The sequence below is a fragment of the Canis lupus genome, chromosome 31, assembly GCF_011100685.1.
Source record: "Canis lupus familiaris isolate Mischka breed German Shepherd chromosome 31, alternate assembly UU_Cfam_GSD_1.0, whole genome shotgun sequence".
Lineage (NCBI taxonomy): Eukaryota > Metazoa > Chordata > Mammalia > Carnivora > Canidae > Canis > Canis lupus.
Window position 1 is genome coordinate 6,224,095 of NC_049252.1, and position 26,637 is coordinate 6,250,731.

At 35.9% G+C, this 26,637-nt stretch overlaps 1 protein-coding gene across 1 annotated transcript in view; it reads left to right on the forward strand.

Annotated features, from left to right (window-relative positions):
* GBE1 (1,4-alpha-glucan branching enzyme 1) overlaps positions 1 to 26,637 on the forward strand; it is a 268,368-nt gene that overhangs the window by 68,023 nt on the left and 173,708 nt on the right. Inside the window, exon 3 of the mRNA XM_038581192.1 lies at positions 14,318 to 14,433. Within this exon, the coding sequence (XP_038437120.1) occupies positions 14,318 to 14,433 (116 nt within the window). The remainder of the gene's footprint in view (positions 1 to 14,317; positions 14,434 to 26,637) is intronic.

Here is a 26,637-nt window from a genome sequence, read left to right on the forward strand (position 1 = left end):
ATATATCACTATTGTAGTTTAAAATGCATATTATTTAATATACATTTGTAACTATACAATAATGAGTAGTTTTGGTAACTATTTAATGCACACATCTATTTTCTTCTATGTGCCAAATCCACCACTAGAGCTGGAGAGATGTCTACCTTATTACTCTGTGGTTGCTACTTCTGTATCTAGCTCTTACTGTCTTAGCTGATTGATAGTGCTACATCTGAGATGTAGCTCATTCATTTCTTTGGGAACTTTAAGAAGAGGAATTTAGAGAGAAAGCATGCACATAGACGTATAAAGGTCTAAAGGGACGTATATATGACTACCGTTGGTGTTGAGTGTCCACCGAGTAGCAGAGAACTTGAGTCCACATAGCCTCAAGTAGGATAGCCGTGCCCATAACTGAGATCTCCGTACTGTGTTCAGTAGAGACCAGGGGCAGGCACAGAGAAAGCAGATAGTTCTTTGTCTGAGTATCAGATTCAAGGGATTTGTGAAATGAGCAAATGGAGTGGTCAAGAGAGGATGAAATGAGCTTATTCTGCTTAAAAAAAAAAAAAAAAAAAGTAGTGCAGTGGACTAGCCCTCCAGTGATGGGGGAGAGTGTTAATGGGATAAAGCAGGTAGAGCCTGGGCTCTGTTAGGAGGTGGTTAAAAGTGACAGAAACATTTTAATGATTTTGTTTCAAATTTTAGAGGTTTTGAATCTGTTCAGTCCAATAGTTAAGAAAAACATGATTATTCACTTTGTTTGACTTTAGATAAATGGGTATTAAATTAGAAGCCAGAAAACTTGGTAATAGTAAGTGGTTTCAATGTGCTTTATTTTAATGGAACTGCCTTAATGGAAGTCAGATTTATTCTTGAACATGTTAAACCTCCATATAACTTGCCAGTATTTTCCTGAAATTGGCTCTCTGATTTCTGAAATGGGAGTGGGGAAAGATGTGAAAATTGATGGCCTCAAGCTTTTTAAAATCCAAATTGAAACTTGTACTACAAAGAGAGAAGTTTAACCTGAGAGTTTATGCCTATATCAGCATGACACAGAGCAGCAATTGAAGTTTTCTTACACCCTACAGATCTAATAAACACATTGGTTCATTTAAAAGTGATTCAATTTTCTTGGATTTGGGATTTCAGAAAAGAAGGAGCATAGCCTAATGAATTATGTGTTGTGTGTTTTATAAATGTAGAAATCACACATAGAGGTCTATTTTAGATGCTACTTGTGTGTAGACAGGGATAATTAGGCATTTTGTGAATCGTTAGATTGACAGCTTATTGAACATTTAAGAAAATCAGCTTTGAGTGGTGATACTTTTTTTTTTTTTTTTTTTTAAGTAAGCTCTATGCCCAGCATGGGACTTGAATTCATGACCCTGAGATCAAGAGTCGCATGCTGTACTGACTGAGCTAGGCAGGTGCTCCTGAGTGATATTTTAATTATATGTGGTAGATTAATTATATATTTACATATTATATTACATATAATATATACACACACTTTTAAAACTGAGTTTTATAGCTTTTTTACTTTATATATTACATATAATTAATACATTATTAAATATTGCCACTCATAAGAAGGTGATCTTCTGGAATATGTTTATTTATTATATAAATTACACATAATGGCTTTAGAATTGAGAACACAAAGGAGAAAATCAAGATCTCTTTTAAAATACAAGTAAATACATTCATATTTCTTTTAATTATTATAATTTTGCTTTTAAGTCTACATAATTTAATTAGTGATACATATTAATTGAAAAGATTAATAAAAAGGACTTACCTAGATGTTTGTGCTTCTTAATCATTTATACTACTTCCTAAATATAGAGATACTTTTTAAAAATCTTAGTGTATAATGAAATCTTATTAAAGGAAATACTATTTATGTTCACTTGCAAAACTAAAAGGAAATGATTTTTTTTGTTAATTCTGTTCTTTAGTGAATTTGAAGTTGCCTAGTTATCTTATGAATCCAATTTGCTATTAAAAGATTGACGTATTTATTCTTTCATTAAAAGTTGTTGAGCCCTTATTATGAGGGAGGTACTATACTAGATGTTGACATATAAAGATGGATAAAAATTGATCCTTACCTTTAGATAGCTTATAGTAAAAAAAAAATCAACACAGACACATGTAATAAGTGCTGTAATAGATATAGATTTAGGCTACTTGTGGGATGTTCAGAAAGGTAGCACATACTCTTACTTGGTACATAAGTTAGCTGTGGCCATACTAATGCCATGTAATAAACCATCCCAAACGTCATATGTAACAACAGTAGCGTTTATTACTTACTCACGTATTGATGGATCTGCTTGGGTGGCTTTGGTTTGTAGAGGTCTGGATATACATAGGGAAAATGATGGGGTAGCAATCAAGATTTTTTTGGTGGGGGATGAGGTTGCTGATGAGGGATGGGGGAATTGTTGCAAAGCATTATCAAAATTCATTGTGTAAAAGGTGAAAGGAAAAAAAAAGTGCAAAGATTGCAATAGTAGCATTTTCCTGTTCCAGACTCCATGATCCAGTTTATTCCAGACTGAATGAGACCTCTAGATCCATGGTGCCTTCTGACATGAGTAGGTCTCTGATGTCTGCTTCAACTTCTCCAAATACTATCTTCCTGCAAGTTTCTTCTTTGAACATTGGCCTACCACATTTGCCCTGTAAATCTGTATCAGATTGTCTAATATCTCTGTTCCTGCACAGCTTCTAGGTCCTGTGAAGAATAATCACACAGCCATGTGTACTGCTGCTTCTAGGGGTGCATGGCCTTTAACACTCCACAGAAACCATTTGCACACCCCCCAGCCCGCCCTTCCTTACACCCTCCACAGGAACTATTGAGTTTCACTACCTCTTCTGAATCTCTCATTTCACTGCCTCCTCATTCTCCCTTAGCATAAGACTTGCTCTTTCCTTTCAGAGAAAGTAGAAGCTACTAGAAGGGAGAGTTTCAACTTCCAAATCATTTCCCTGAAGAGATCTATTCATCCTTCCCACGTGCTTTCAATAGGTAGTAAAAGAAATTGATGTTATGAATCCCTATATTGAATTCCTTTCTCTTTTCTTCTTCCTATGGTACATCTGTTTACCTCTTTTTCTCCCATCAGCTTCTCGCTCTACTGCTTCCTTTCTCTCTGCACATAAGGTTTTTCACATCTTTCCTTCCTCAAATATACTAGAAAACTAAAAACAATCCCTTCTTTAATTCTTGATCAGATTTCTAGAATGATACTGTAGATCATTGGTTATCAAACCTGTGTGTGCACAGCAAAAAACTAGGGAGCTTTATAAAAGTACAGTCCTACTCCTGGGTCTGATTCAAGGCTCTGGGATGGAGTCTATTGATTTCTAAATTTAAAAGCAACCATGTTGAGGGGTGCCTGGATGGCTCACTTGGTTAAGTGTCCGACTCTTGATTTCAGCTCAGGTCATGGTATCAGGGTCATGGGATCAAGCCCAGAGCTGGATTTAGGGCTGGGTATGGAGCCTATTTGGGATTCTCTCTCTCCCTCTGCTCCCACCCACCTACTGGTTCTCTCTCTCTCTTTCTCTGTTGTAAATAAGTAAGTAAATAAATAAATAAAGTGTTTTGAAAGCAGCCATGTTGGGGAACAATGGTTTATGTATTGTTCCATTATTCCAACAATGGAACAATACATAAATGAATATGTATTGGTAGAAATAACACTGACTATTAGTAAGTGAATAAGGTTACAAAATTGTAAGTTTAAAAAAGTATGTGTATACACATGCTTTTATATATAATTCATAATGTGGAAACATGTATGTGCATGTAAATACTTGTATAGTAAAAAAAAATTCTGTACTAAGATATTAATGAGAGAGTTGCATATATGAGTGCTTTTTTTAGTTGTACTTTTTGCCTTTTATTCTATACAGAATATATATTTTCTAGTAAGAAAAATATAGAGAAACAATAGTACCCTCATGGACATGATTTCCTTTTTTAAACCTCTTATGGTATAGATACCCATTTGGTATCTTTCCCGTAGTATTTCACCTTACTGCAGTCATGTTGGCCATTTCTTGTCCTTTTGAACTCTCTTTTCTCTTATTTCCATATTCCCTGTCCTTTTTTAGGAGCAAGAAATTATCACTATCTCCTCTAATAACCAAATACCTTCTTATCAATTTCAACTCTGAAATAGCTTTCAAATGCATTCTTTTTCCTCCCCATCTTTAATCTTGTGATATGAGAGAACCAACTGAGGTAGATAATCACTGACCCCCAAGGAGGAAGTTACCAGGGGTTTCATATGCTTCTGAAAGCTCATGTAAGTTGAAGTCTGAAGAAAACAGTTGGGATTGGAAGGTTGGAGGTCTTCACTGGTAAAATTTGACAGAGTATTTCAGGAATATTTTAGGGGATGAAGATGTAGAGGAAGTGGAGATAGTAGTTAAAAAAAAAAGGGCTATCAGTGATAGGAGAAGGACAGTGACTTGGATCAAAAGGGAGGTTTTCTTCATTGTCCTTGATGTTATTTGAGAATTAGTGAGTATATCAGTTCATCATATTTGAATGTTAAGAGTAACAAGCCTATAGAAAGAGTGTTTGAAAACCTCAGGACATGAAAAACAATTAAAAGCAGACAAAAGGAAAGAATGCAATGTAGAACCTAGCCTTGAACAAGAGAGAAAAAACTGCTAAAGCAAAACCCTCTTCTACAGACTAAAGGGAAGGAGGTAAAGATGGCTGCTGGTATCTGTTTGTAGGGTTGAAAGCAGAAAGCTGAGGGAGTTCTTGTCTGACGGCCCTAGTTTTCTCTGTGAAGTTGAAAACAAAGTTTTCTGCTGCAAGGAAGGAAGTATACATGCTTACCTCTCTGTGGACCTATTGGAAGCTACTCAATAGAAGGGGGTCATTTTTTATTTTTCTCTTTCTCTCCCCCCTCCTCTCTCTACCTCTCTATCTCCTACCATCACTCCCTCTCTCTTTCTGTTTTGCTGTCACTCTCTTTTTCTTCTGTGGTTGTCCACTCTATGACTATACACTGAGGATAACAATGGGACTGTTGCTGACCGTTAAGGTTGAGTGTCCAGGGAGCAGCCTGAGTCACCTGCTCTGTGAGTTGCTTGGCTGGGAGTGGTGCTGTGGTCCAGAGTGCCCTGTATCTGGTGGACCCTTGCAGCTCTTTCTCTGCTGGGACTGCCACAGAGCTGCCTACCTGTTCCAAGGCTTACAAACATTTACTGCCAAGCTTTTTATTGATGAAAAATCCACATGCAGAATTTATTTCCTAAAACATGAGATCCCAGATGAAGAGCTTTAATTCATAGTGCAGGCATGAAATCTAGTTAACAGCCCAAGGGCTGTTATGTACATTTCCGATGTAGAGAGATGCCGGACTGGGTCCAGACTGTTTATGTATGTCCCGCAGGGTAAGAGTACCCAGAAGCAGTAGTCCTACTCACATGGATTCAAATCCTTGCTCTGTCACTTAATAGCTGTGGGACTTTGGCTTTATTGCTTTCACTCTTTGAGCTTGTTTCCTCATCCATCAAATGAAATCTGTACCGCTTTATAGGACTTTGGAGATAATTGAATTAGATATTGAATGTCAAGCTCTGAGGATAATCCGTAACTACTGTTGCTGCCACCAGTGTCACCAGGTCATCCTCTTTTTTGTTAATGTAATGACTTTTATTACTTCTTCTATCACAATAAAACTCTCCATTCCTGTATCATTTGAAACAGCCTCTGCTCAAACCATCTTTTTTAAGAGAGTGGGTTTTGTGATAGTTTTATAGATTTATTTTCTTTATAGGCTCTTCCAGAGTCCAACGTAGGTTCTAACATCAGCAGCAGCTTGTATATTTATTTTGGTAATAATCCATAAATCTTGCTAATCTGGGCTCCAGAAGAAGATATATCTTTTTTTTTCCTCAAAAGCCTGTTTTCCCTCTATCTTCTCATATCGTTAAGTTGTTCTACCTTTGTGAAGCCTTGAAACGTTTAATCATTTTCTCTTCAAAGAAGTCTTCAGCTATCTAACTTGACTCTTTATTCTACTTATTGACCAATCTTATCTTCTCAGCATTAAATTTTTATATATGTCTCCCTACATAGTCTTTCCCTTGATATCTCTGATACAATCTGATCTTAGTGTAGGGCAAAAGCTCAGTAAAAATGAGCAGATAAAGGCTATCTGACCTTTAAAATATGTATTATTTTTAAGAACTTTATTGAGATAGAATTCATATACTATATAACTTAACTTAATTACTTAAAGTGTACAATTCTGTGGTTTTTAGTGTATTAAAAATAGTGTTGTGCAACCATAGCCACAATCAATTTTAGAAAATATTCACCACCCCATAAGAAACCCTGTATCCTACAACTATCATCTCATAATTCTTCTATCCCTCCTCTAGCCCTAGGCAACCAATACTTTATATAAATTTGCCTATCCTCAATATTTTATATAAATGTAATTATATGTGGTCTTTTGTGCCTGGTTTCATACACTTAGCATGATGTTTTCAAGGTTCCGTGTTGTAGCATGTTATCAGTAGTTCCTCTAAATGGCCAAGTAATATTCTACTGTATCAATATGCAAAATTTTCTTTATCTATTTCTTAATTAATTGACATGTATATGTTTACCTTTGACTATCATGAGTAATGCTGTGAACATCCAAATACAAGTTTTTATATGGATATATGTTTTTAATTTCTCTTGGGTATATAACTAGGAATGGAATTGTTGAGTTAAATAGTAACTATATCTTTAGCTTTTTGAGGAACTTTCAGACTGTTTTCCAAGGTGGCTGTGCGGTTTTACATTTCCACCAGCAGTAGATGAGATTTCCAATTTACCCACACCATCACCAATAAATATTATCTATCATTTTGACTGTTGTCATCCCATTGTGAATGAAGTGATATCTCATTGTGGTTTTGATTTGCATTTTCCTACTGACAAATGAGGTTGAACAACGTTTCATGTGTTTATTTGCTATTTCTATACCTTCCTTGTAGAAAGATATATCTTTATCTGAATAGATCTTTGCTCATTTAAAAAAAATGGTTATTTATCTTTTTAAGTTGTAAATGTTCTCTGCATGTTCAAGACCTAAGTCTCTTAATAGATATATGATATGCAAATATTTTCTCCCATTCTGTAGGTTATATTTTCACTTTCTTGATAGTGTCCTTTGACACAGAAAATTTTTACTTTTGAAGAAGTCCAATATATCGTGTTTTTCTTTTGTTACTGGTACTTGTGGTGCTATATTTAAGAATTGAATTGTGAATTGGACTTACCCCTGTGTTTTCTTCTATGAACTTTATAGCTTTAGCTCTTACATTTAAGTCTGAAAAAAAAAAAAAAAAAGATTTTACTTACTTGAGATGGAGAAAGAGTGAGAGGAGAGGGACAAGCTGACTCTGCTGAGTTCAGAGCCCAGCTCAGGGCTCAAGTCCATGACCCTGAGATCATGACCTGAGCCAAAATCAAAAGTTGAAGTTTGAGCCACCCAAGAACCCCTATATTTTAGTCTTTGATTCATTTTGAGTTAGTTTTGTGCATGTTTTGCAGTAAGGGTCCAGATATATCCTATTGTATGTAGAGATGCAGTTGTCCTTGTACTATCTATTGAAAAGACTATTTCCCCATTGAATGATCTTGGCCATCTTTGTCGAAAATCACTTGATCACAGACACCTGGATTGTTACATTGCTGAACATAGTAGAAAATATTATTTTGCTTCCATTGGTATACTTTTGAAAGTGGCTATAGGGTCAGAAGGGTCACTTGTATAATTGCTTTCCTGATTACTGTTGATCTCTGTCATGCATCCACCCCAGGGGCTAGTTCAGGTAGAATATCTTAAGGTGTAAGATGGAGTTGTGTAGAGAAGAGTTTCTAAGCTCAAATCTGTGCTAAACCCAGGGAAGTCAGAAATGGGTTAAGTTGTGATCCATAGTGATATATAGCACATAAGAATGAGCTGAAGTATGGGCTCTAAGAGAGCCTCTCTACTCAGCTCCAGATGTTTACTGACCTGGAGGAATACAGTTCAATATACTAGTCAGTTAAAACATAATCAAGGGCATTCTTTGCCTATGGGATGATATTGCTGCCTCTGATGATTAATTGTAATGGATTATAGTACCTTTCTCCCATTCTTTCCCTGTCCTATTTTGTTTTTTTTCCTATGTTCTTTTTAAGCAAATATTGTACCACTTCCTAGGTTTAACTATTCATTTCCCCCTGCTTTACTGTCACTTAAAGATTATAAAATAAAAGGATAGTCAATTCCAGACCAAAAACAAACCCAGGTAAAATGGCATAGAAATCAATAATAGAAGTCACAGCAAAGATAAATGCCATTATCCCTGGGTCCCAAGTAACATTTACTTTTGGTCAAGTATAGATGGCAAGAACTGCTAGAAATTGGATAGGTTTTCAGACTCAATTGCCATGATGGAAATTAGTATTTTCTTAACTTGTGCTAAATCAAGTAAACTAAAAATAAATGGAGGATTTAAAACAAATATTTTTCAAGGATATGGAATATCTACAAAGGCAGATCATACATCAGAACACTTTTTAGAACTGAGTTTGAGTGGTAGGCTCTGAACGGAACAATAACTGGTGAGTTGGGGGCCCAGTTAGGAAAGGGCACTTCAACCAGAGCACTTCATATTTCCACTAGCAGCACATGAGCATGCTCAATTACCCATATCCTCATCAATACTGGGGATTATAATTTTAACAAGGCAATGCCAGCCTCGCTCAACCAGGGATCACTAAGAGAATGTGGCCTTAAGGCCCAAAAGATCCACTGTATGCAATAAATTAATTTCTCTTCAGTACATCTAGAATAGTACTCATGGCCAGAATTCAGAGAATTCAGAAAATAGACATTTGAATCATTTTTTGTGTTCTGTGATCAGATGAGGAACCAACATGAAAAAATTGTCTCTCATTATTGTCCCAGCTATAAGAGATAGTTTTTGATACACAGTGTTCTCATTTCTTTTTAAAACAGGCTATAGGGATGCCTAGGTGGCTTAGCGGTTAAGTGTCCTGACTTCAGCTCAGGGCATGATCCTGGAGTCCTGGGATTGAGTTCTGCATTGGGCTCCCTGCATGGAGCCTGCTTCTGCTTCTCCCTCTGCCTGTGTCTCTGCCTCTCTGCCCCCCCCCTCCCCCCGTCTCTCATGAATAAATAAAATCTTTAAAAAATAAAAAAACAGGCAATAATTATAACTTTTGATTATTCTCTTTTCTCCTGTTATTATTTGGGAAGAATTGAGTGGTGGGTATTATATTTATTTTTCAAATATTTTCATTTATTTCTAGTTTCATTGAAATAAAATAAAAAATGTGGTGTACTTTATGGCCCAGTTTGGTGGTAATTAATCCAGCTACTAATTTACCAATCTATTTATTTTTAATATTATAAACCATTCAGATACCTCAAAATAGACTGTGGAAAACTCCACTATGAAAACTACATAAAACATGTAAAAGCAAGGCTGCTCTGCTTGAAGTGCCCCTTCCTAGCTGTGCCCCCTCCTCACCATTTATTGCTCTGTTCAGAGCCTACCACTCAAAACTCAGTTCTAAGAGGTGTTCTGTTGTATGATCTATCTTTGTAGATATTCTAGATTTTGGTTTTGAAAAGAAGTGGTAGCCTTAACTAATATATATTAAGAGGATTTCCCCAAAGAAATAATGCTGGAGGTTTTAATAAGCTTATCCCCAGGGTACCAGCTGCCAGAAGAAGTTGAAGAATGATTGTTCCCAGGCACCCAATTACGGGAAAGAATTATCTGGGGGAGAAAGAAAGGAGATCAAAAAGTCACAGGGGTTTACATCAGAAAGGACCACTGTCTTCCACCTATAAAGGCTGTGCGGTCCTCCCATAATCCTAAGTAGGCGCAATGCCATAGGAAGCTTCAGTTCTGAACATTGTGATTTCTTGGGAACAGAACAGATGCTTTCTTGGCACAAGAGAAGTCCCTAAAACTTCCATTTGGCAAGCTAACTTTGCATAAATCTATGTAAACTCTTCATGATATCAACTTGAAATAGTTAATACTGTATGATGAGGAAGGGTGTTTTGTTGTTTTGAGGAGGTGATATTCCAAATATTCTACAACTGTTATGACATAAGGGATATCCACTCAGATGGAAAATGACTGAAATGTGCCATACAGGTGGTGGCTTTATTTTATTAGACTTATCTGCTGCATTCACCTGGGATCTACATCACTGCTGGGTGAAGTCTATGTGGCAGGGATTGGCCAAAGTGTGGACCATGTTCTGTAGCACACTAGCATCCGCATTCAAGATGTAAGGCTCTACATAGTAAGTTGGGACAATTTCAACCATACAGAAGGAAATTTTGTATGAAACTCAAGAATTCTACAGAAACGAGGTAGCTAAGTGCTGATGAAGAAAAATACTTCACTGTGAGTCAAAGAGTTTGGGAATATTTGAAGGAGGTTGACATTTAGGAATTTTACTGAGGACTATTACATAGAAAAAGAAAGGTTGTTGGGTTTGAGATAAATATAGAGTCTGTTCTCCTGATGCAGTGACCTTACATTAATGTTTGATGGCCTGTACCGAATGTGTGTTTGCAGTTCATATTAAACTGTGCATCACACATTGTTTCTTTTCCATATCTTGATTTGAATTTTGTCTGCTGGTCTAAAGTCTATGGACAAACAGAATCTTTTACATTATCAAATATGATGATAAATTTTAGCCTGTTATTAATAAAATACCTATTAACATGTTTGCTTTAAAAATGTGTCATGTCATCATAACTTGATAAATATCAAGTGTCTTAAAAAATGTTATAATGAAATAATTTATGTAGGCAGGAAACATGATCTTGAAATTTGACCAAAATTAGAATAACTAAACACATTCTTTTGGGTGTTCCTAACCCTCGAACCTAGCTATGTCTGTATTATGGTGAGAAATGAGACATAGAAAGGAAAATGAGTTAATATGTCAACATTTTGAAACTTTAATATTACTTTTCTAGATAAAATACTTCAAATTTTTATTCATGATCAGTGAGCCAAACATTTTAACCAAGTGATCTCTTGATGAGAATATTATAGAAAACATTATCTATACACATTAATAACAGAACATTGAATAACTGCATTAAAAGTAAACACCTGAGGGGATACCTGGGTGGCTCAGTGGTTTGGCGCCACCTTTGGCCTAGGGCGCGATCCTGGAGTCCCGGGATCGAGTCCCGCGTTGGGCTCCCGTCGTGGAGCCTGCTTCTCCCTCTGCCTGTGTCTCTGCCTCTCTCTCTCTCTCTCTCTATCATGAATAAATAAATAAAATCTTAAAAAAAAAAAAAAACAACATAAAAGTAAACACCTGAGTTTTCATGAGTAGGAGAGGTGTTAATAAAAAAAAGACTCTTGAAGATGATAAAGAAATTCACAGTGTAGAATTACAAATAGTCAACATGTGCTTTAGGAGAGTTAGAACTTTAAGATATTATAAAAGGAAAATGTGATTCAGTAAAAATATTTTCTTTATATAAATATTAATACTTGTTTAAATAGACCTTAAAACTCAAGGGAATGCAAGTTGAAGAACCAGTTAAACTGATATTCAAACAGTAATATTCAAAAGCACATTGATTTTTGCAGTACTGAAAACAGCTTTTAAATAAATCTGCATATGTAAATTACCCATATAATTGAAGATTCACTTTCAAAGTAACAAAATCTTATTTATAGTTGAGTTTTTAGTGAATCTGCAAATTATAAATTTATTCATTTTGGTGTACTGTTACTCAGTTTAACATTTTCTTGAGACGATGTGACTGTCATTCTGAACACTAATTTTGAGTTTGGCATTGAGCAGGGCCTGATAAGCATTCAGTTCATATTTAATGAATGAACTAATGAACTGTACCCTTTATTTTCAGATCTAACTAACCAGGAAAAGATCTCCAGCTTGTCTTAAGTTTATTAATTGTCTTAAGTGACTAGCTTAAAAAGAAATTCAGTAAATGTATGAAGTATTACAGTACCTAGATATTTGTATTTCAAGCTTTTTTTGTTTTGTTTTCTAATTATGCCCTGAATTCTTTGCTTTGGTAAAGGAATGTCACACCGTATGTAGATCAGATACATTTGAGATTTTAGGAGCAGGAGAATTTAGGAAAATGGAGCCTGTTGAGCTGTTTTTAAATATAAATCTTAAGACATTTTCAGAATGTTGTAATAATGAGGAGTAGGGAAATGTTTAGAAGGGTCTTTATATAAATATTGTTTCTTACACCCACTCTGTCCCCAACATTTAAACTGTCTGGGGGTAAAGATCCTTGGAACTGATGGAGTGAAAGAGTTGGTGTGTAAAGAAGGAAATCATGGCATAAAACAAGCTTCCGGATTCTTTTATTACCTCCTCCGCTGAGAATCTAATATCATAGCACTACAGAAAAATGTCATTACAGTGAAATATTTTAGGTATAAACAAATCGGAAATAATGTAATCATCCCTATACACCACCTCCCGTAAGTTATAAACTACTACAGATATTATTGAAGCTTCCTGTGTTCATTTTCCTTTACCCAGTGGAGATCACTCATAGAATTTGGTGTTTAACATACTCACTTTTCTTTTGATATTTTTACTATATGCATATATATCCATAAGTGTTACATAACACTCTTTTGCATATTTTTTTCAACTTCATATAAATGGTATTCTTCTGTACCCTTTTAAAATTAACTTTTATGCTTTAGCTATTTGCCCATATATATTTGTTCAGTTTCATTTAGTCTATATTATCTTATAGCATTCCATTGTTTAATTATACCAGTATACGTATTTACTTGTCTGACTTACAATTTGATGGCTTCCATCTTTTGCTATTACAAACAGTTCTTTACCAAGCATTTGTGAATGCTGTCTTGTGCACATTTGTCAGAATTTCTCCAGGCTGTTACCTTAGGGGGAGGATGGTTGGACTTTCGAGTGAATGTATCTTCCACTTTTCTGTACAGTGCCAAGTTGTTTTACCAATTTATACTCTCAGTCGCCGTGTTATTTTATATCCTTGCTGACTACCTGATATTTTCAGACTCTTAAATTTTGCTAATCCAACGGGTGGTAAATGGAGTCTCACTGTTCTTTTAATTTGTGTTTCCCTAATTACAAGTGAGATTGAGTATTATTACACGTTCCTTGGCCATTTATTTGTCCTCTGTCAGATGTCTTTGTCATTTTTCATTTGGTGTGTTTTCTTTTTCTTGTTGAGTTATAGACATTTTTTTCATATATTTTGGATATTCTTTCTTGATATATTCATTAAAATGTATTCTCCCATACACAGAATGTATGTTATTCTGTCTATCTATGCATCTATCTGTGAAAATAAATTTATAATTTTACTGTTCAAATTTATCAGGCTTGTTCCTAATTTTTATGTTTGTATCTTGTTTAAAAAAACACTTTCTATACCTGAGATTATATATATATTTCCCTGTATTTTCTCGTAAACATTTTGCAGTTTTGCCTATCATATTTAAACATCAGTCTGTGCTCAAATGATTCTTGGGTATAGTATTAGGTAGAGATTATTTCTTTCTTCCTTTCTTTTTTTTTCTTTTTACATAAGGATAGCCAATTGTCATAGCACTGCTTATTAAGTGGTATGTCCTTTACTTACTGATTCTGTTTTCACATGTGCATGGATCTGTTATTTTTCATTTTGGCTTTCCTCCAGGATCTGCGATCTACTTTTCCTTTGCTCCCTATAGTTTGTAACCTCCTCTCTTTCTTGCTTTTCTCCATTTCTTTAGCTTTTTAACTCAGTTCTGTCTTACATCTGTAGATTTGAATAAATGTAATATGATTGTAATTATTTTTCATAATTTTTTCTAACCTGAGATGTGCCTTCTCTAATCACCAAGAATACATTGTTTTTTCATATTAACTTCCATTGTTGATGGTTTTTTCTATACGAGGACCCATTATTTTCTTTTACATTCTATTTATTGATGGACATAACAGAATTGGAAGGACAGTTGAAAATGTTGCGATTTTTAATTTTAAGATGCAAAAGGCAAACTTTCAAATACATTTCTTAAAAATAAAAAAAAAAAAGCTTGCTTTTTTTCCTAAGTAGCTAGTAGAGTATGTTGCCTAACACCCTAGAAAACTTAACATCTTAGGCAATTTGATTCTGTACAAGTAGGCAGCATATTACGCTTTGCTTGAAATTCATTAAATATTAGTCCTACCATGCTGTTGTTAACTGATCTTTTCTAATTTTTTTTTTAGATGATTGGAATCCATTTTCATACCCATATAAAAAACTGGATTATGGGAAGTGGGAGCTCTATATCCCACCAAAGCAGAATAAATCTCTACTTGTCCCTCATGGATCCAAATTAAAGGTACATTCTTCCCTCCTGTTCTTATGTGAACTTATATTTTCTTTTTGTTTCATTTAAAATTTGATTTAAAATTTTAGATTGTAAACATGATAATTATGGGAGAAACAGTCTAAATGTTTAAATAGATGAGAACTTAAGAGACATGTCATCAACAGAGTGAGTTACACTGGGGCTGTTTATTTGGTAAAGCCCTGAACTTATTAATTGTATTATTATTGACTTTGGAAACGTGATGTAAGGAGGGATTGAGTGATTGCAGAAATCTAGTTTGAAGAACAGAAATTTTAGTAGAAAAATGAAAACCTGTCTTCAAGTCGACAAATGTGGAGAGAATATTTACCTATAAAATTGATTCTGTGATGAGCTACATGAATGGGGGAGGTAATACTGTGTGTTGCAGATCTGTGCCTTCTGGGGACATGATTTTCTTGGTTATTCTTTTTTCTGGTCTTTAACATCAAGGCTCTAGTTTTTCCTGTTCCCCTGTATTATGCCTACCTGGATTAGCCTGGGGGCCTGTCTGTCAGAGGCAGGCTCATTGTCCTTCACATATTCTCTACTTTGGCTAACCATAATTTTTGTATCCAGGGTTTACAGAGCCCACACAGCCAGCCTGTCATGTCTCCTCAAGGGAGGTTTGAAGGATGGGTCCAAAAGCCTGGATTACAGATTTCAGGTGTTTGATTATAAAAAAGGTTATCTAAATTCTTTAACATTTAATTGATTTTATCCCATGCTCATGAATTTATATAATATTTCCATGTCTCTTTTTTTTCCCCTTCTTTGGACATATGGTTACATTCAAAGCATTTATCATGATAAATCCTGTGACCGAATTGTTATTTTTATTGGTATTTATTATTTAACATTATTAACTCAGTTACTTAAAGTAAAATAAAAATGTATTTGTATGGCTATTTTACAGATTTTTTTTTAACAATTCATGAAATTATAAGCATATCAGAAAATATCTGAAATACTGCCATACATAATACGGTTACCAAAAGAACATATAGTCTGGAATAAAGAGACATTTTGACATGGGATGGCAGCCAAGGTTCTTAATCTATAGTGAAAAAGGAGAAAAAACAGCTACAGTTATACAATAAGAGGAATTTACATTTAGTGTAAATAATCCCTTTCCAAGTCAGTATGAACTCCACGAGAGCAGGGGCCTCTATGCTGTTTTGTTTCTTAATATTAGCCATTCTCAATTCTTAGAGCAGTGTTTGGCACAGAGTAGGCACTCAAGAAATATTTATTAAATATTAAAGCCATTTTTAGGCCCAGTCTTTGAAAGAAATCAAGCCAAAGAGCTTGATTTTTCTATAGTTTATGTGGCCTGATTTTAGGAAACTGTGAGGCAAGGCAATTATTATTAGTACTGCTTTCATTGTCACTTTAGGTTGTGTGGAGAACTGAATTTACTAACTTTTTTATTTTATTTTTTTGCCTTTTTAAATTTGCCATTTTAAATTAGAAAAATTTATGAGCTCTGACACCTTACCTACTTCTTGTGTTAAATGGTGACTGAATTAATTTTGACAAGTTGTTTTTATACATGGGGAAAATTAATTGATTACCAGGAAGGAATGATTATTGATATATACAGGGAAAAATAGTAAACATTTGCCTCTCCCATCCAATTCCAAATCTTTTATACTTTGTACTGTGGTCTGAATGTTTGGGATCCTTCCCAAAAAAGCATATGTTGAAATCCTGATGTTTGACGTCATGATTACTAGTAGGTGGGGATTTGGAGGTACTTACGTCATAAGGGTGTAGCTTTCTGAATAGGATTAATACCCTTATAAAAAGGGGTCCAGAGAGATCCCTAGTCCTTACATCTAGTGAAGATATAAAAGTCTGCAACCCGGGATCCCTGGGTGGCGCAGCGGTTTGGCACCTGCCTTTGGCCCAGGGCGCGATCCTGGAGACCCGGGATCGAATCCTACATCAGGTTCCAGTGCATGGAGCCTGCTTCTCCCTCTGCCTGTGTCTCTGCCTCTCTCTCTCTCTCTCTCTGTGACTATCATAAATAAATAATAAAAAAAAAAATTTAAAAAAATTGTAAAAAAAAAACAAAAAACAAAAAACAAGTAAAAGTCTGCAACCCTAAAGAGAGCCCTCATGTAACTAGGTTGGTACCCTGATCTCAAACTTCCAATTTCCAGAACTGTGAGAATTGGATTTTTGTTGGGTGTTGGGTTTGCTGGGTGTACCACCCAGGCTGTGGTATTTTGCTATAGCCGCCCAAACAGATTAATATGTTTTGTACACTATATTATGTACTATAGTATGCTTTCTTTTAAAAATTTATTTGACTTAGATGAGAGGAAATGATCCTATGTTAAAAAAAAGTAGCTTTTACCTTTTCACTTGGCTTTGAAAATCTATGGTTAACATAAACAAATGTTCAACAAGTATCAAGTAAACTGTTGTGTAATCATTCTTCATTATTATTCTCTAAAAGTTTCCAGAAGGATAATTAACTAGAAATTTAGGCCCAAAATATTATTCATAGTGTTTAGATGTTTTCAAATATTGAGGAAAACATTCAGATGCTGCTAATATGGTGATATAATTAGTTTTTCATTTATGGGAAATTATGTATAAGATTTTCTTTGAGGGAGGAGTTAAATTTTCTATAAAAAAATCAACTAACTTGAGGTTTTGGCTTTTCAATTTCAAGTTATCCCTAGATAGTCTATCTTGGTAATTAAAAATCTTGTTTAAAATTGAACTTGAAAATTTATTTCAGTTCACAAGGGATTGACCTTTATAACTCACTTGAGGATATTTCTCTTATGAATTGTCTGGTAACCGCTAACAAAGAAATGTTACCTACCATTGAGATAATAGCTTTGTTTTCTCTGTAAAACATTTTTCATTTGAATACCTTGGAAGAAAATACCTAACTGTTTATGTGGCCGTGTAAATGACTCCTTTGTATGTTTATGAGTTTACCAAATAAAAAAAAATTTTTAAAAATTTATATAGTAAGGCAAATTAAATATTCAAGACTATAGAAATATAAAGAAAGAAGACTACATTCCTGAAGGAAAATGAGACCTATGTTATTCATGTCTTCAGTACTTTTTCTTCCAGGATACTTAGCCAAACTAATATACCTAAAGGTATTTTTATTGTTGTTGTTCACTATTTCAAAATATAAATATTTAATAGCATTGTTACATTGAAAAAAAACTTCTCAAGTTGTTTCATAGAAATTAACATGATTATTGACTGCTGTATGTCAGCTGCTGTCCTTGATATGTGATGCTTGTACTGAATTGTGATATATATGTGGGCTGTGTGTGCTTTTAAAATAAAGTGCTGTTAGAGCAAAATATTAGCAAACAGTTTATTTCTTCTGCCTTGGTAACAGGGGAACTAACAGAGGGGCAGCAACATTCAGGCCCCTGAATTAGAGGGAAGAAGTACTTTATGAATAAAAATATGTGTATTGATTGATGTCCCAACAGGAAGCATATAGCACACACACAGAAATAGGGCAGTTTGAATAATGTTTTTTGTCTGTTTATTTGTTTGCTTTTCCAGAGGCTGTTTTCAAAGTTGAGTATCCAGAGGATCCAGTCAAAAGTTCAAAGGAGGGTGGGTAAGGGGGCTTAGTAGCACTCAAATTGTTACCGTGCCCAGGCCACGGGGAACAAGGGATCAAGTACTAGAACTACAGGGAGAGAGAGTTGGCCATCTTGAAAGAAGCCCTGAGCTCTGCTGAGAGCACACACACACAGTTAATTTGTGGCAACCTTGCAGGGAAGGAGTCAGGGGAATAAAGAAACAAGTAGTCTCTTCTCTCCTTCCTCTCCCTCTCTCTGATCTTTTACTGGGACTGCACGTTGGCCAAACCCAAAGAGAAGCTAGTTTTCTGAGGAATATGGTCCACATGGGTTGGCATCCTGGGCAGAGCTGGCTGTGAAGGGATTCTGTCCTAATCAGTAAAATGTAGCTCAGGAGGAGGTCGTGAAACCTCAGGTCAGAAAAAGTAAGAGGTCAGGGAAAGTAAACCTGGAAGGTGGGTTGGAGGCAAACTGAAAATTTTTTTCTTTTCTTTCTGATGCTCTTTTTTTTTTTTTTTCTTTTCTCATTCTGATTAATACTCAAATGACTGCCAATAAGGAGAATTGTCTTCTTTTTAGTGTCTAGGATGTTTGTATATTTTGGCTTTTCCTTGCCAATCAGTAACAAAAATGGACTACAACAGAGGTTTCTTTTCTTTCTTTCTTTCTTTCTTTCTTTCTTTCTTTCTTTCTTTCTTTCTTTCTTTCTTTTTTTTTGTTAACATTTTATTTATTTATTTGTGAGAGACAGAGAGAGAGAGAGGGAGAGACAGAGAGGCAGATACATAGAGGGAGACGCAGGCTCCCTGCAGGGAGTAGAACTCAATCCCAGGACCCTGGGATCATGCCCTGAGCCAAAGGCAGACATTCAACCACTGAGCCACTCAAGTGTCCCACAACAGAGGTTTCTTGATATTAGACCTTTGGTATTTTCAGTGAATTTGTTTAGTCAGCCTAGGATGCTATAACAAAATACAACACACCGTGTGGCTTACATATCAGGAATTTATTTTCTCACAGTTCTGGGGGCAGGGAGTTTGAGACTACTAGTCAGCATGGTTGGGTTCTGGTGAAAGCTCCTTTCCTGGCTTGCATATGACTGCCTTCTTGCTGTGTCCTCACATGGCTCTAATTCCATCATCAGGACCCCCATGCCATGACCTCATTTAAATCTAATTATCTCCCAAATGATCCATCTTTCAACACTATCACAGTATAGGGTTAGGGCTCTGACATATAAGTTTGAAGGTGAGCACAATTCAGACCAGACAATTTTGCTTTTCTAGTTATATTGAGATGTTACACAATCAATAAGTAGAAAAGGAACATAGAACCCAATTCCTATACATTTGGAATTTTCTTAGACACAATGAAAAACACCAGAGATTGCTTTACATTCATAGTTAATTTTTCTCCTCATGGTAATACCATAAGAGAAGGTATTGTTATTATATATTTCTGTATGTGACCTACACTCATCTGTGGACTTAAATTCAGGATTATCTGACAGCAAAGTCCACACTCTTAACCATTACGTTACAGTGTCCTTCAGCAATGTCCTTTAGGCTAAAAGTTGCCAGAGAAAAGAAAGAAAAAAAGTGATACAGAGGAAATAAAACAGGAGTCATAGATTGAGCAAATCACTTTATACCATATTTATCTTTACTTTTTTGTGTGAAAACCACTACCCCCAATTTTCAGGGTGCTGAGAAAGAGACTATTGAAGTGACCTTCCCTGAGAATAGAAAGGAGATAGGTAATTTGTAGACAAAGTTTGGATTTTAGGAGGTAAAATATCAGATTTGTTAAGTAAAGTGAAACTGCTAATTGAGAGCTGGAATGAGATTGCTAGGCAGCAGGATGCCATGGGGTAGTTTGGGGCAGGGATATGACATGTTAGAAAATTACTCTCTGAATATTTGGTTAAGAAGATAAATTCTCATTTGTACATGATTGCTTATAGCAGCATTATTCAAAAGAGCCAAAAAGTAGAAATAGCCCAAATGTCAGTCAACGTCTCTACAAACAAAATATGGGAAACCCATACAGTGGAGTATCATTCAGCCATATAAACACATGGAGTACTGATACATGATAAATTATGAATGAACCTTGAAAACGCTATGCTTAGGGAAAGAAGCCAGTCACAATAGTCGGATTTTGTATGGTTTTATTTTTATGAGCATCCAGAATAGGCTAACCCATAGAGACAGAAAGTAGATTAGTGGTTGCCAAGAGCTAGGAGGGGATGGGAAATGACTGCTAAGGAGTATATGGTTTCCTTTTAATATGATGAAATGTTCTGGAATTAGATCATGGTGTTGTTTATATACCATGCAACCTTGTAAGCCATACTAAAAACCACTGAATACTTTAAAAGGGTGAATGTCACATTCTGTGAATTATTTCTCTGATACAATAAGACAAACATATTTGGTCTTTGTCCCAGTTCCTAGCATATAGCTCCTAAAATCCTTGGGGGTGGGGGTGGGGGGGAGAAGAAGACAAATCTAAGAGCTCTATCCTTCATTTCTGGAATACTTTCTTGTGTTATTTTTATGCCAGTTTTCTTGTCCCTGCATTCTTTGTTCACTGTTTCAGGAATTTCTAGTTATCTGGATATTGAATCTCTTGTTTTCTTATCTTTTTCTTTCAAGTTGCCCATCATTTGGACTCTTTGTTCCACTCAAAGAAATTACTTTATCTTCTAACTATTTTCATTTTAATAATCATATTTTTAAAGATTTCTAATAACATGCCTATGTTCTTCCTTTTGCCTGGATTCTGTCATGTTAAATGCCAGATAATTCTATTTTTTGAAAATTATTATAGATATGTTCTTTTCCCAAATTTGGTTCTTATTCCCTAGCCTGCTACTCTTTTTTTTTTTTTTTTTCGAATTTTATTCCCGTGTTTCTTTTCGACTCTTTCATTTTGCATGCTATTTTCAAATGCCTGGTAATCCATGGCTATATGGTCATATTCTAGAATGAGGTAGGAAAAAACATTTGAAAATTCTATGCACATAAACAGGGTTTTATTCCTGGTGAACTTCACTGTGGAGCAGTCAGAAAATGAGCCAGCCTTTAAATTGACAACAATAAATGAAGATTTTTCTCTGAGATCTTTCTTTTTCGTTTTCCTGTTTTTGTTTTTTAAGGATTTTATTTATTTATTCATGAGAGACACAGAGAGAGAGAGAGAGAGAGAGGCAGAGGCACAGGCAGAGGGAGAAGCAGGCTCCAGGCAGGGAGCCTGAGTGGGACTCGATCCCGAGACTTCAGGATCATGCCCTGGGCTGAAGGTGGCGCCAACCTGCTGAGCCACCTGCACTGCCCTCTGATCTTTCCAGATGAATCTTCCAGGTCCCCATAGGGGCAGGTGGAAGGGGTGTTGAACTGGAGGACTTTATACCTGGCTGTTGGCATTCCTGGATAAGGACAGTGAAAGTTGGAGGAGGGTTCCACCTTGAAAGCTGACACAAAGACACGTAATCCTCCTACTTTCAATCATGTGACTCACCTCTGTCATCTGTACTCATTGTCTCTGGAGCCTTCCTAGTTCATTGTTTTTAAGATCATGAACCTCTGATCATCTGTTTGAGGGGTAAGAGGTGGTTTTCTGGAGGTATATATGCTTGTCTATATAGGTTAGGTAGAAGGTGCATTCCAGAGCCCACAGTCCCCTCGTTTAACACAGCATCTTTCCTTCTTCCATGGTAGTATTAGGAGCCTATGGATGCCGAGCCGCTTCCTGGTGGTATGAAGCAGATTGACCAGTTCTCTTCAGGTTTTTCCTCTGCAGTATCCAGTTTTAATTTTTGCCTTAGTTCCTTCCCCCTTTAACTGCTTTCTGACTTCCAAAATTTGTTGGAATTTCTGTTCTCTTTGCCTCCTTTTCTGTTAATACTGTTTGTATTGCTTTGCTGTTAATTTCAACAGGCATTTGTTAGGCTTGTCATTTTATTTTTATTTATTTATTTATTTTTTTAAGATTTTATTTATTTATTCATGAGAGACACACACAGACACACACACACACAGAGAGAGAGAGAGAGAGAGAGGGGCAGAGAGACAAGCAGAGGAAGAAGCAGGCTCCATGCAGGGAGCCTGACGTGGGACTTGATCCAGGATCAGGCCCTGGGCTGAAGGTGGTGCTAAACCGCTGAGCCATCCGTGCTGCCCTAGGCTTGTCGTTTTAAATTCACATTTCTAAACCCCCTTTAAATGGAAAGAGAAGCAAAGCACATCTACTGGATAGAAGAATATTTTATAGTTCTGGCACCTCAGTTAGGTCATTGTATTCTTATCATATGCTGTGATTATAAGATTTTGTCCAAACTGATTATTTCTTGCTTGTGATATCTTTACATATTATTATATGTGATAAAAATTTTCTTCTTTATGACCATAGAAAATCCTCTACTCACTTCATTTGTTACCGTGTTCAACTTAATCAACCTTTAAGACCCTGAAACATCTAATTTGTGAGAGAATGCATAGTTAGATTTAGATGCTCCTTCCCTTACCACAGAGATTGTACTTCTTTGTGTTTGCAAAATACAATATGAATGTTAATAAACCTAAATAGCATATCAGGAAATGGTCCTCCTCTGTAGATATGAATAAAGGTTTGTTAATTGATTCATTTTCTTTACTTTTTTTCAGAAGTTCTTTAAAATGTTGGTAGAAACACAAGATAAATATCTAAATTTCCAAAGGAGTCTATTTGCCAGTCTAAAGAGTAACTCTTTTTGCCTAGAGAGGATGGGTGAGGTAGAAAGTGGGAGTGGGGGGGCAGGGCAAGATGGAGGAGGAGTAGGGTCCCCAAGTCACCTGTCCCCACCAACTTACCTAGATAACTTTCAAATCATCCTGAGAAACTTAAAGAGACCTGAGACTTAAAGAGAGAACAGCTGGAACACTACAGAGAGAAGCGTTTATGCTTCAAACAAGTACAACTTGTTTTTATCCACTCTGCACTGAGCAAAATGACTAGAAAAAAGAACTCACTCCAAAAGAAAGAATCAGAAACAGTACTCTCTGCCAGAGTTACAGAATTTGGATTACCATTCGATGTCAGAAAGCCAATTCAGAAGCACAATTATAAAGCTACTGGTGGCTCTGGAAAAAAGCATAAAGGATTCAAGAGACTTCATGACTGCAGAATTTAGATCTAATCAGGCTGAAATTAAACATCAATTAAATGAGATGCAATCCAAACTGGAGGTCCTAAGGACGAGGGATAATGAGGTAGAAGAAAGAGTGAATGACATAGAAGACAAGTTGATGGCAAGGAAGAAAAGAGAAAAAAGGCGAGGAAAAAAGAGAAAAACAATGAAAAGACCATGAGGAAAGGTTAAGGGAAATAAATGACAGCCTCAGAAGGAAAAAATCTATGTTTAATTGGGATTCCAGAGGACGCCGAAAGGGACAGAGGACCAGAAAGCATATTTGAACAAATCATAAAAATTGGACAGCCACGTGCAGAAGAATGAAACTAGACCATTCTCTTACACTGTACACAAAGATAAACTCAAAATGGATGAAAGATCTAAATGTGAGACTAGAATCCATCAAAATCCTAGAGGAGAACAAAGGCAACACCCTTTGGAACTTGGCCACAGCAACTTCTTGCAAGATACATCCATGAAGGCAAGGGAAACAAAAGCAAAAATGAACTATTGGGACTTCATCAAGATAAATGTTTTCTTTTTCCACAGCAAAATAAACAGTTAACAAAACTAAAAGACAACCTACAGAATGGGAGAAGATATTTGCAAATGACATATCAGAGGGCTAGTATCCAAGATCCATAAAGAACTTCTTAAACTCAATAGCAAAGAAACAAACAATCCAATCATGAAATGGGCAGAAGGCATGAACAAAAATTTCACAGAGGAAGACATAATCATGGGCAACAAGTACATGAGAAAATGCTCTGTATCACTTGCCATCAGGGAAATACAAATCAAAACCACAATGAGATACCACCTCACACCAGTGAGCATGGGGAAAATTAACAAGGCAGGAAACCACAAATGTTGGAGAGGATGAGGAGAAAGGGGAACCCTCCTGCACTGTTGGTGGGAATGTGACCTGGTGCAGCCACTCTGGAAAACTGTGTGGAGGTTCCTCAAACAGTTAAAAATATACCTGCCCTACAACCCAGCAATTGCACTGTTGGGGATTTACCCCAAAGATACAGATGCAGTGAAACGCCGAGACACCTGCACCCCGATGTTTATAGCAGCAAGGCCACAATAGCCAAACTGTGGAAGGAGCCTTGGTGTCCATTGAAAGATGAATGGATAAAGAAGATGTGGTTTATGTATACAATGGAATATTCCTCAGCCATTAGAAACGACAAATACCCACCATTTGCTTCAATGTGGATGGAACCGGAGGGTATTATGCTAAGTGAAGTAAGTTAGTCAGAGAAGGATAAACATTATACGGCCTCATTCATTTGGGGAATATTTAAAAAAAAAAGGGATTAAAGGGGAAAGGAGAAAAAATGAGTGGGAAATATCAGTGAAGGTGACAGAACATGAGAGACTCCTAACTCCGGGAAACGAACAAGGGGTAGTGGAAAGGGAGGTGAGCAGGGTGTTGGGGTGACTGGGTGATGGGCACTAAGGGGGGTACTTGATGGGACGAGCACTGGGTGATATATGTTGGCAAATCAAACTCCAATAAAAAATACAGACAAAAAAATAAATAACAATATAATAAAAGTGGGAGTGTTTTTTTCCTACTTTGAGTTTGCTCCACATTAATTTCTTCATCAAATTTTGCTTTTTCTTTCTTAATATCTCAGTTAACATATATTTAATTTGATGTTTTCTACACTTGATGTATTGTACTGTTTTCCCAGATGTATGTGAAAAGATAAATGATAAAATGCCTGTACTTTGTATTGATTGTCTATTGGGAGAAAACTTCCCATAAACAAATGAGTTGCTTGGGCAATCTGTGGCTGGGAGGAAGGTAGAGGAAGAAGCTTGTATTTCTTGAGGAAGTTTTGACAGAAAAAGAGGAATAAGTAAGTGGAATACGTGGGGGGGGGGGGCATTTCTTTTTTTATTTGTCAGTGATTTATTTCTCTTCTCTTTGGGCTAAATATTGATGGGGCCATAAAGGAACCCAAGAGAGAAGATAACAGGGAGAAAGAACAAGGAATTAGAAATAGATTCTTGGGCAAGTGGACAGATGGAGAATAAAGGTCACAGGTTTAATAGTTAGGAAATGATTATAGGAAGATACTTTTTAAGCTTGGTCTTGTGGGAGTTAATAGATGTAGATTAATAGGTTGTCAAGGGTCAATTAGGGAATAAAAGAATATAAAGTCAAGCAAGATTGAACAGGAATTAACAATTCTAGGTAGGAGACAGTGGCCAATTTGACTTATGAGGATATCATATACCAGGAGACTAAAAAAAAAATAATAATGCATCTCTTTGAGGAAATTATAGTCTGAAAATGTGCCAGACAATATAATTGCTAAACTTTTTTTTTGCTTTTTTTCTTTAATTCTGCCTTTTTCAAGTCCTTCATTTCTTAAAACTTCAATAATTTATAATTCTTTATAAAGAATTATTCTTTAACCTGTGTTTTCCTCCCCCCCAGGATTTTGACCCTTAATGATCTCATGGTTTTCCTCACAAAAATTCATGTTCTCTCTTCTAAAGCATATAAAAATAATCTTATTTCCAGTGGACAAAAGTTAGCTACTGTTACTGGACCCTGAATGTTCTTTTTCTCTTGTATGGTAGAGATACTTGGGAAGAAAAACCTACTGTCATGTACATGTGCTTTTCATATCCTTACTTCCCATTCGTTGGTTTTTATCCTCCCTTAAATCTCATTTAACAATATAAATCATTTGAACCATATATTTACATCAATATTTCGTAAATTCGTAAATGAGTTTTACTGTGTCACGGTCTATGATAGGGTCTCAATCTTCTGCAGTTTCTGAAGGATCATTTCTAGTTATGCTCTTGGAAGAAGTACATCCTTTTGCTGTGTACCACCTGCCAACTCAAACTTGTCATAAATCATTGTTTTTGTAGTTTACTTGTTAACACTTTCTTTTCTTATGCACATTACCCTAGAAATTCTTTCAGCAGTGGCTTGAGATCTTCTATATTTTACATTTTGTCTAGGATAAAGTTTACTTATTATGAACATCTAGATTCAAAGTTGTTTTTATGAACCTAGGGGAAGGGGAGAAAAAAGAAGAGAGAGAAGCAAACTATAAGATACTCTTATAACTGTAGATAACAAACCGAGGGTTGCTGGAGGGAAGGTAGGCAGGGGGATGGGTTAAATGTGTGATGGCGATTAAGAAGGGCACTTGTGTTGAGCACTGGGATATCATATGTAAGTGATGAATCACTAAATTCTACTCCTGAAATACCCCAGTTCATTTTCATATTATAGCCATAGTCATCTTTCTAAGATTTGAAATCTGCTCATGTTATGCTTCTGGTTTAAACCCTTTGTGATGAGCTCCTCCAACCTCTAATTTGGTTAGAGCCAGGGTTTTCACATTGTGTATGAAGAATCTGACCTGGTAAGTTTTCAGAGTCCCCAGAACTCTCTTGAAATAAGGAGAT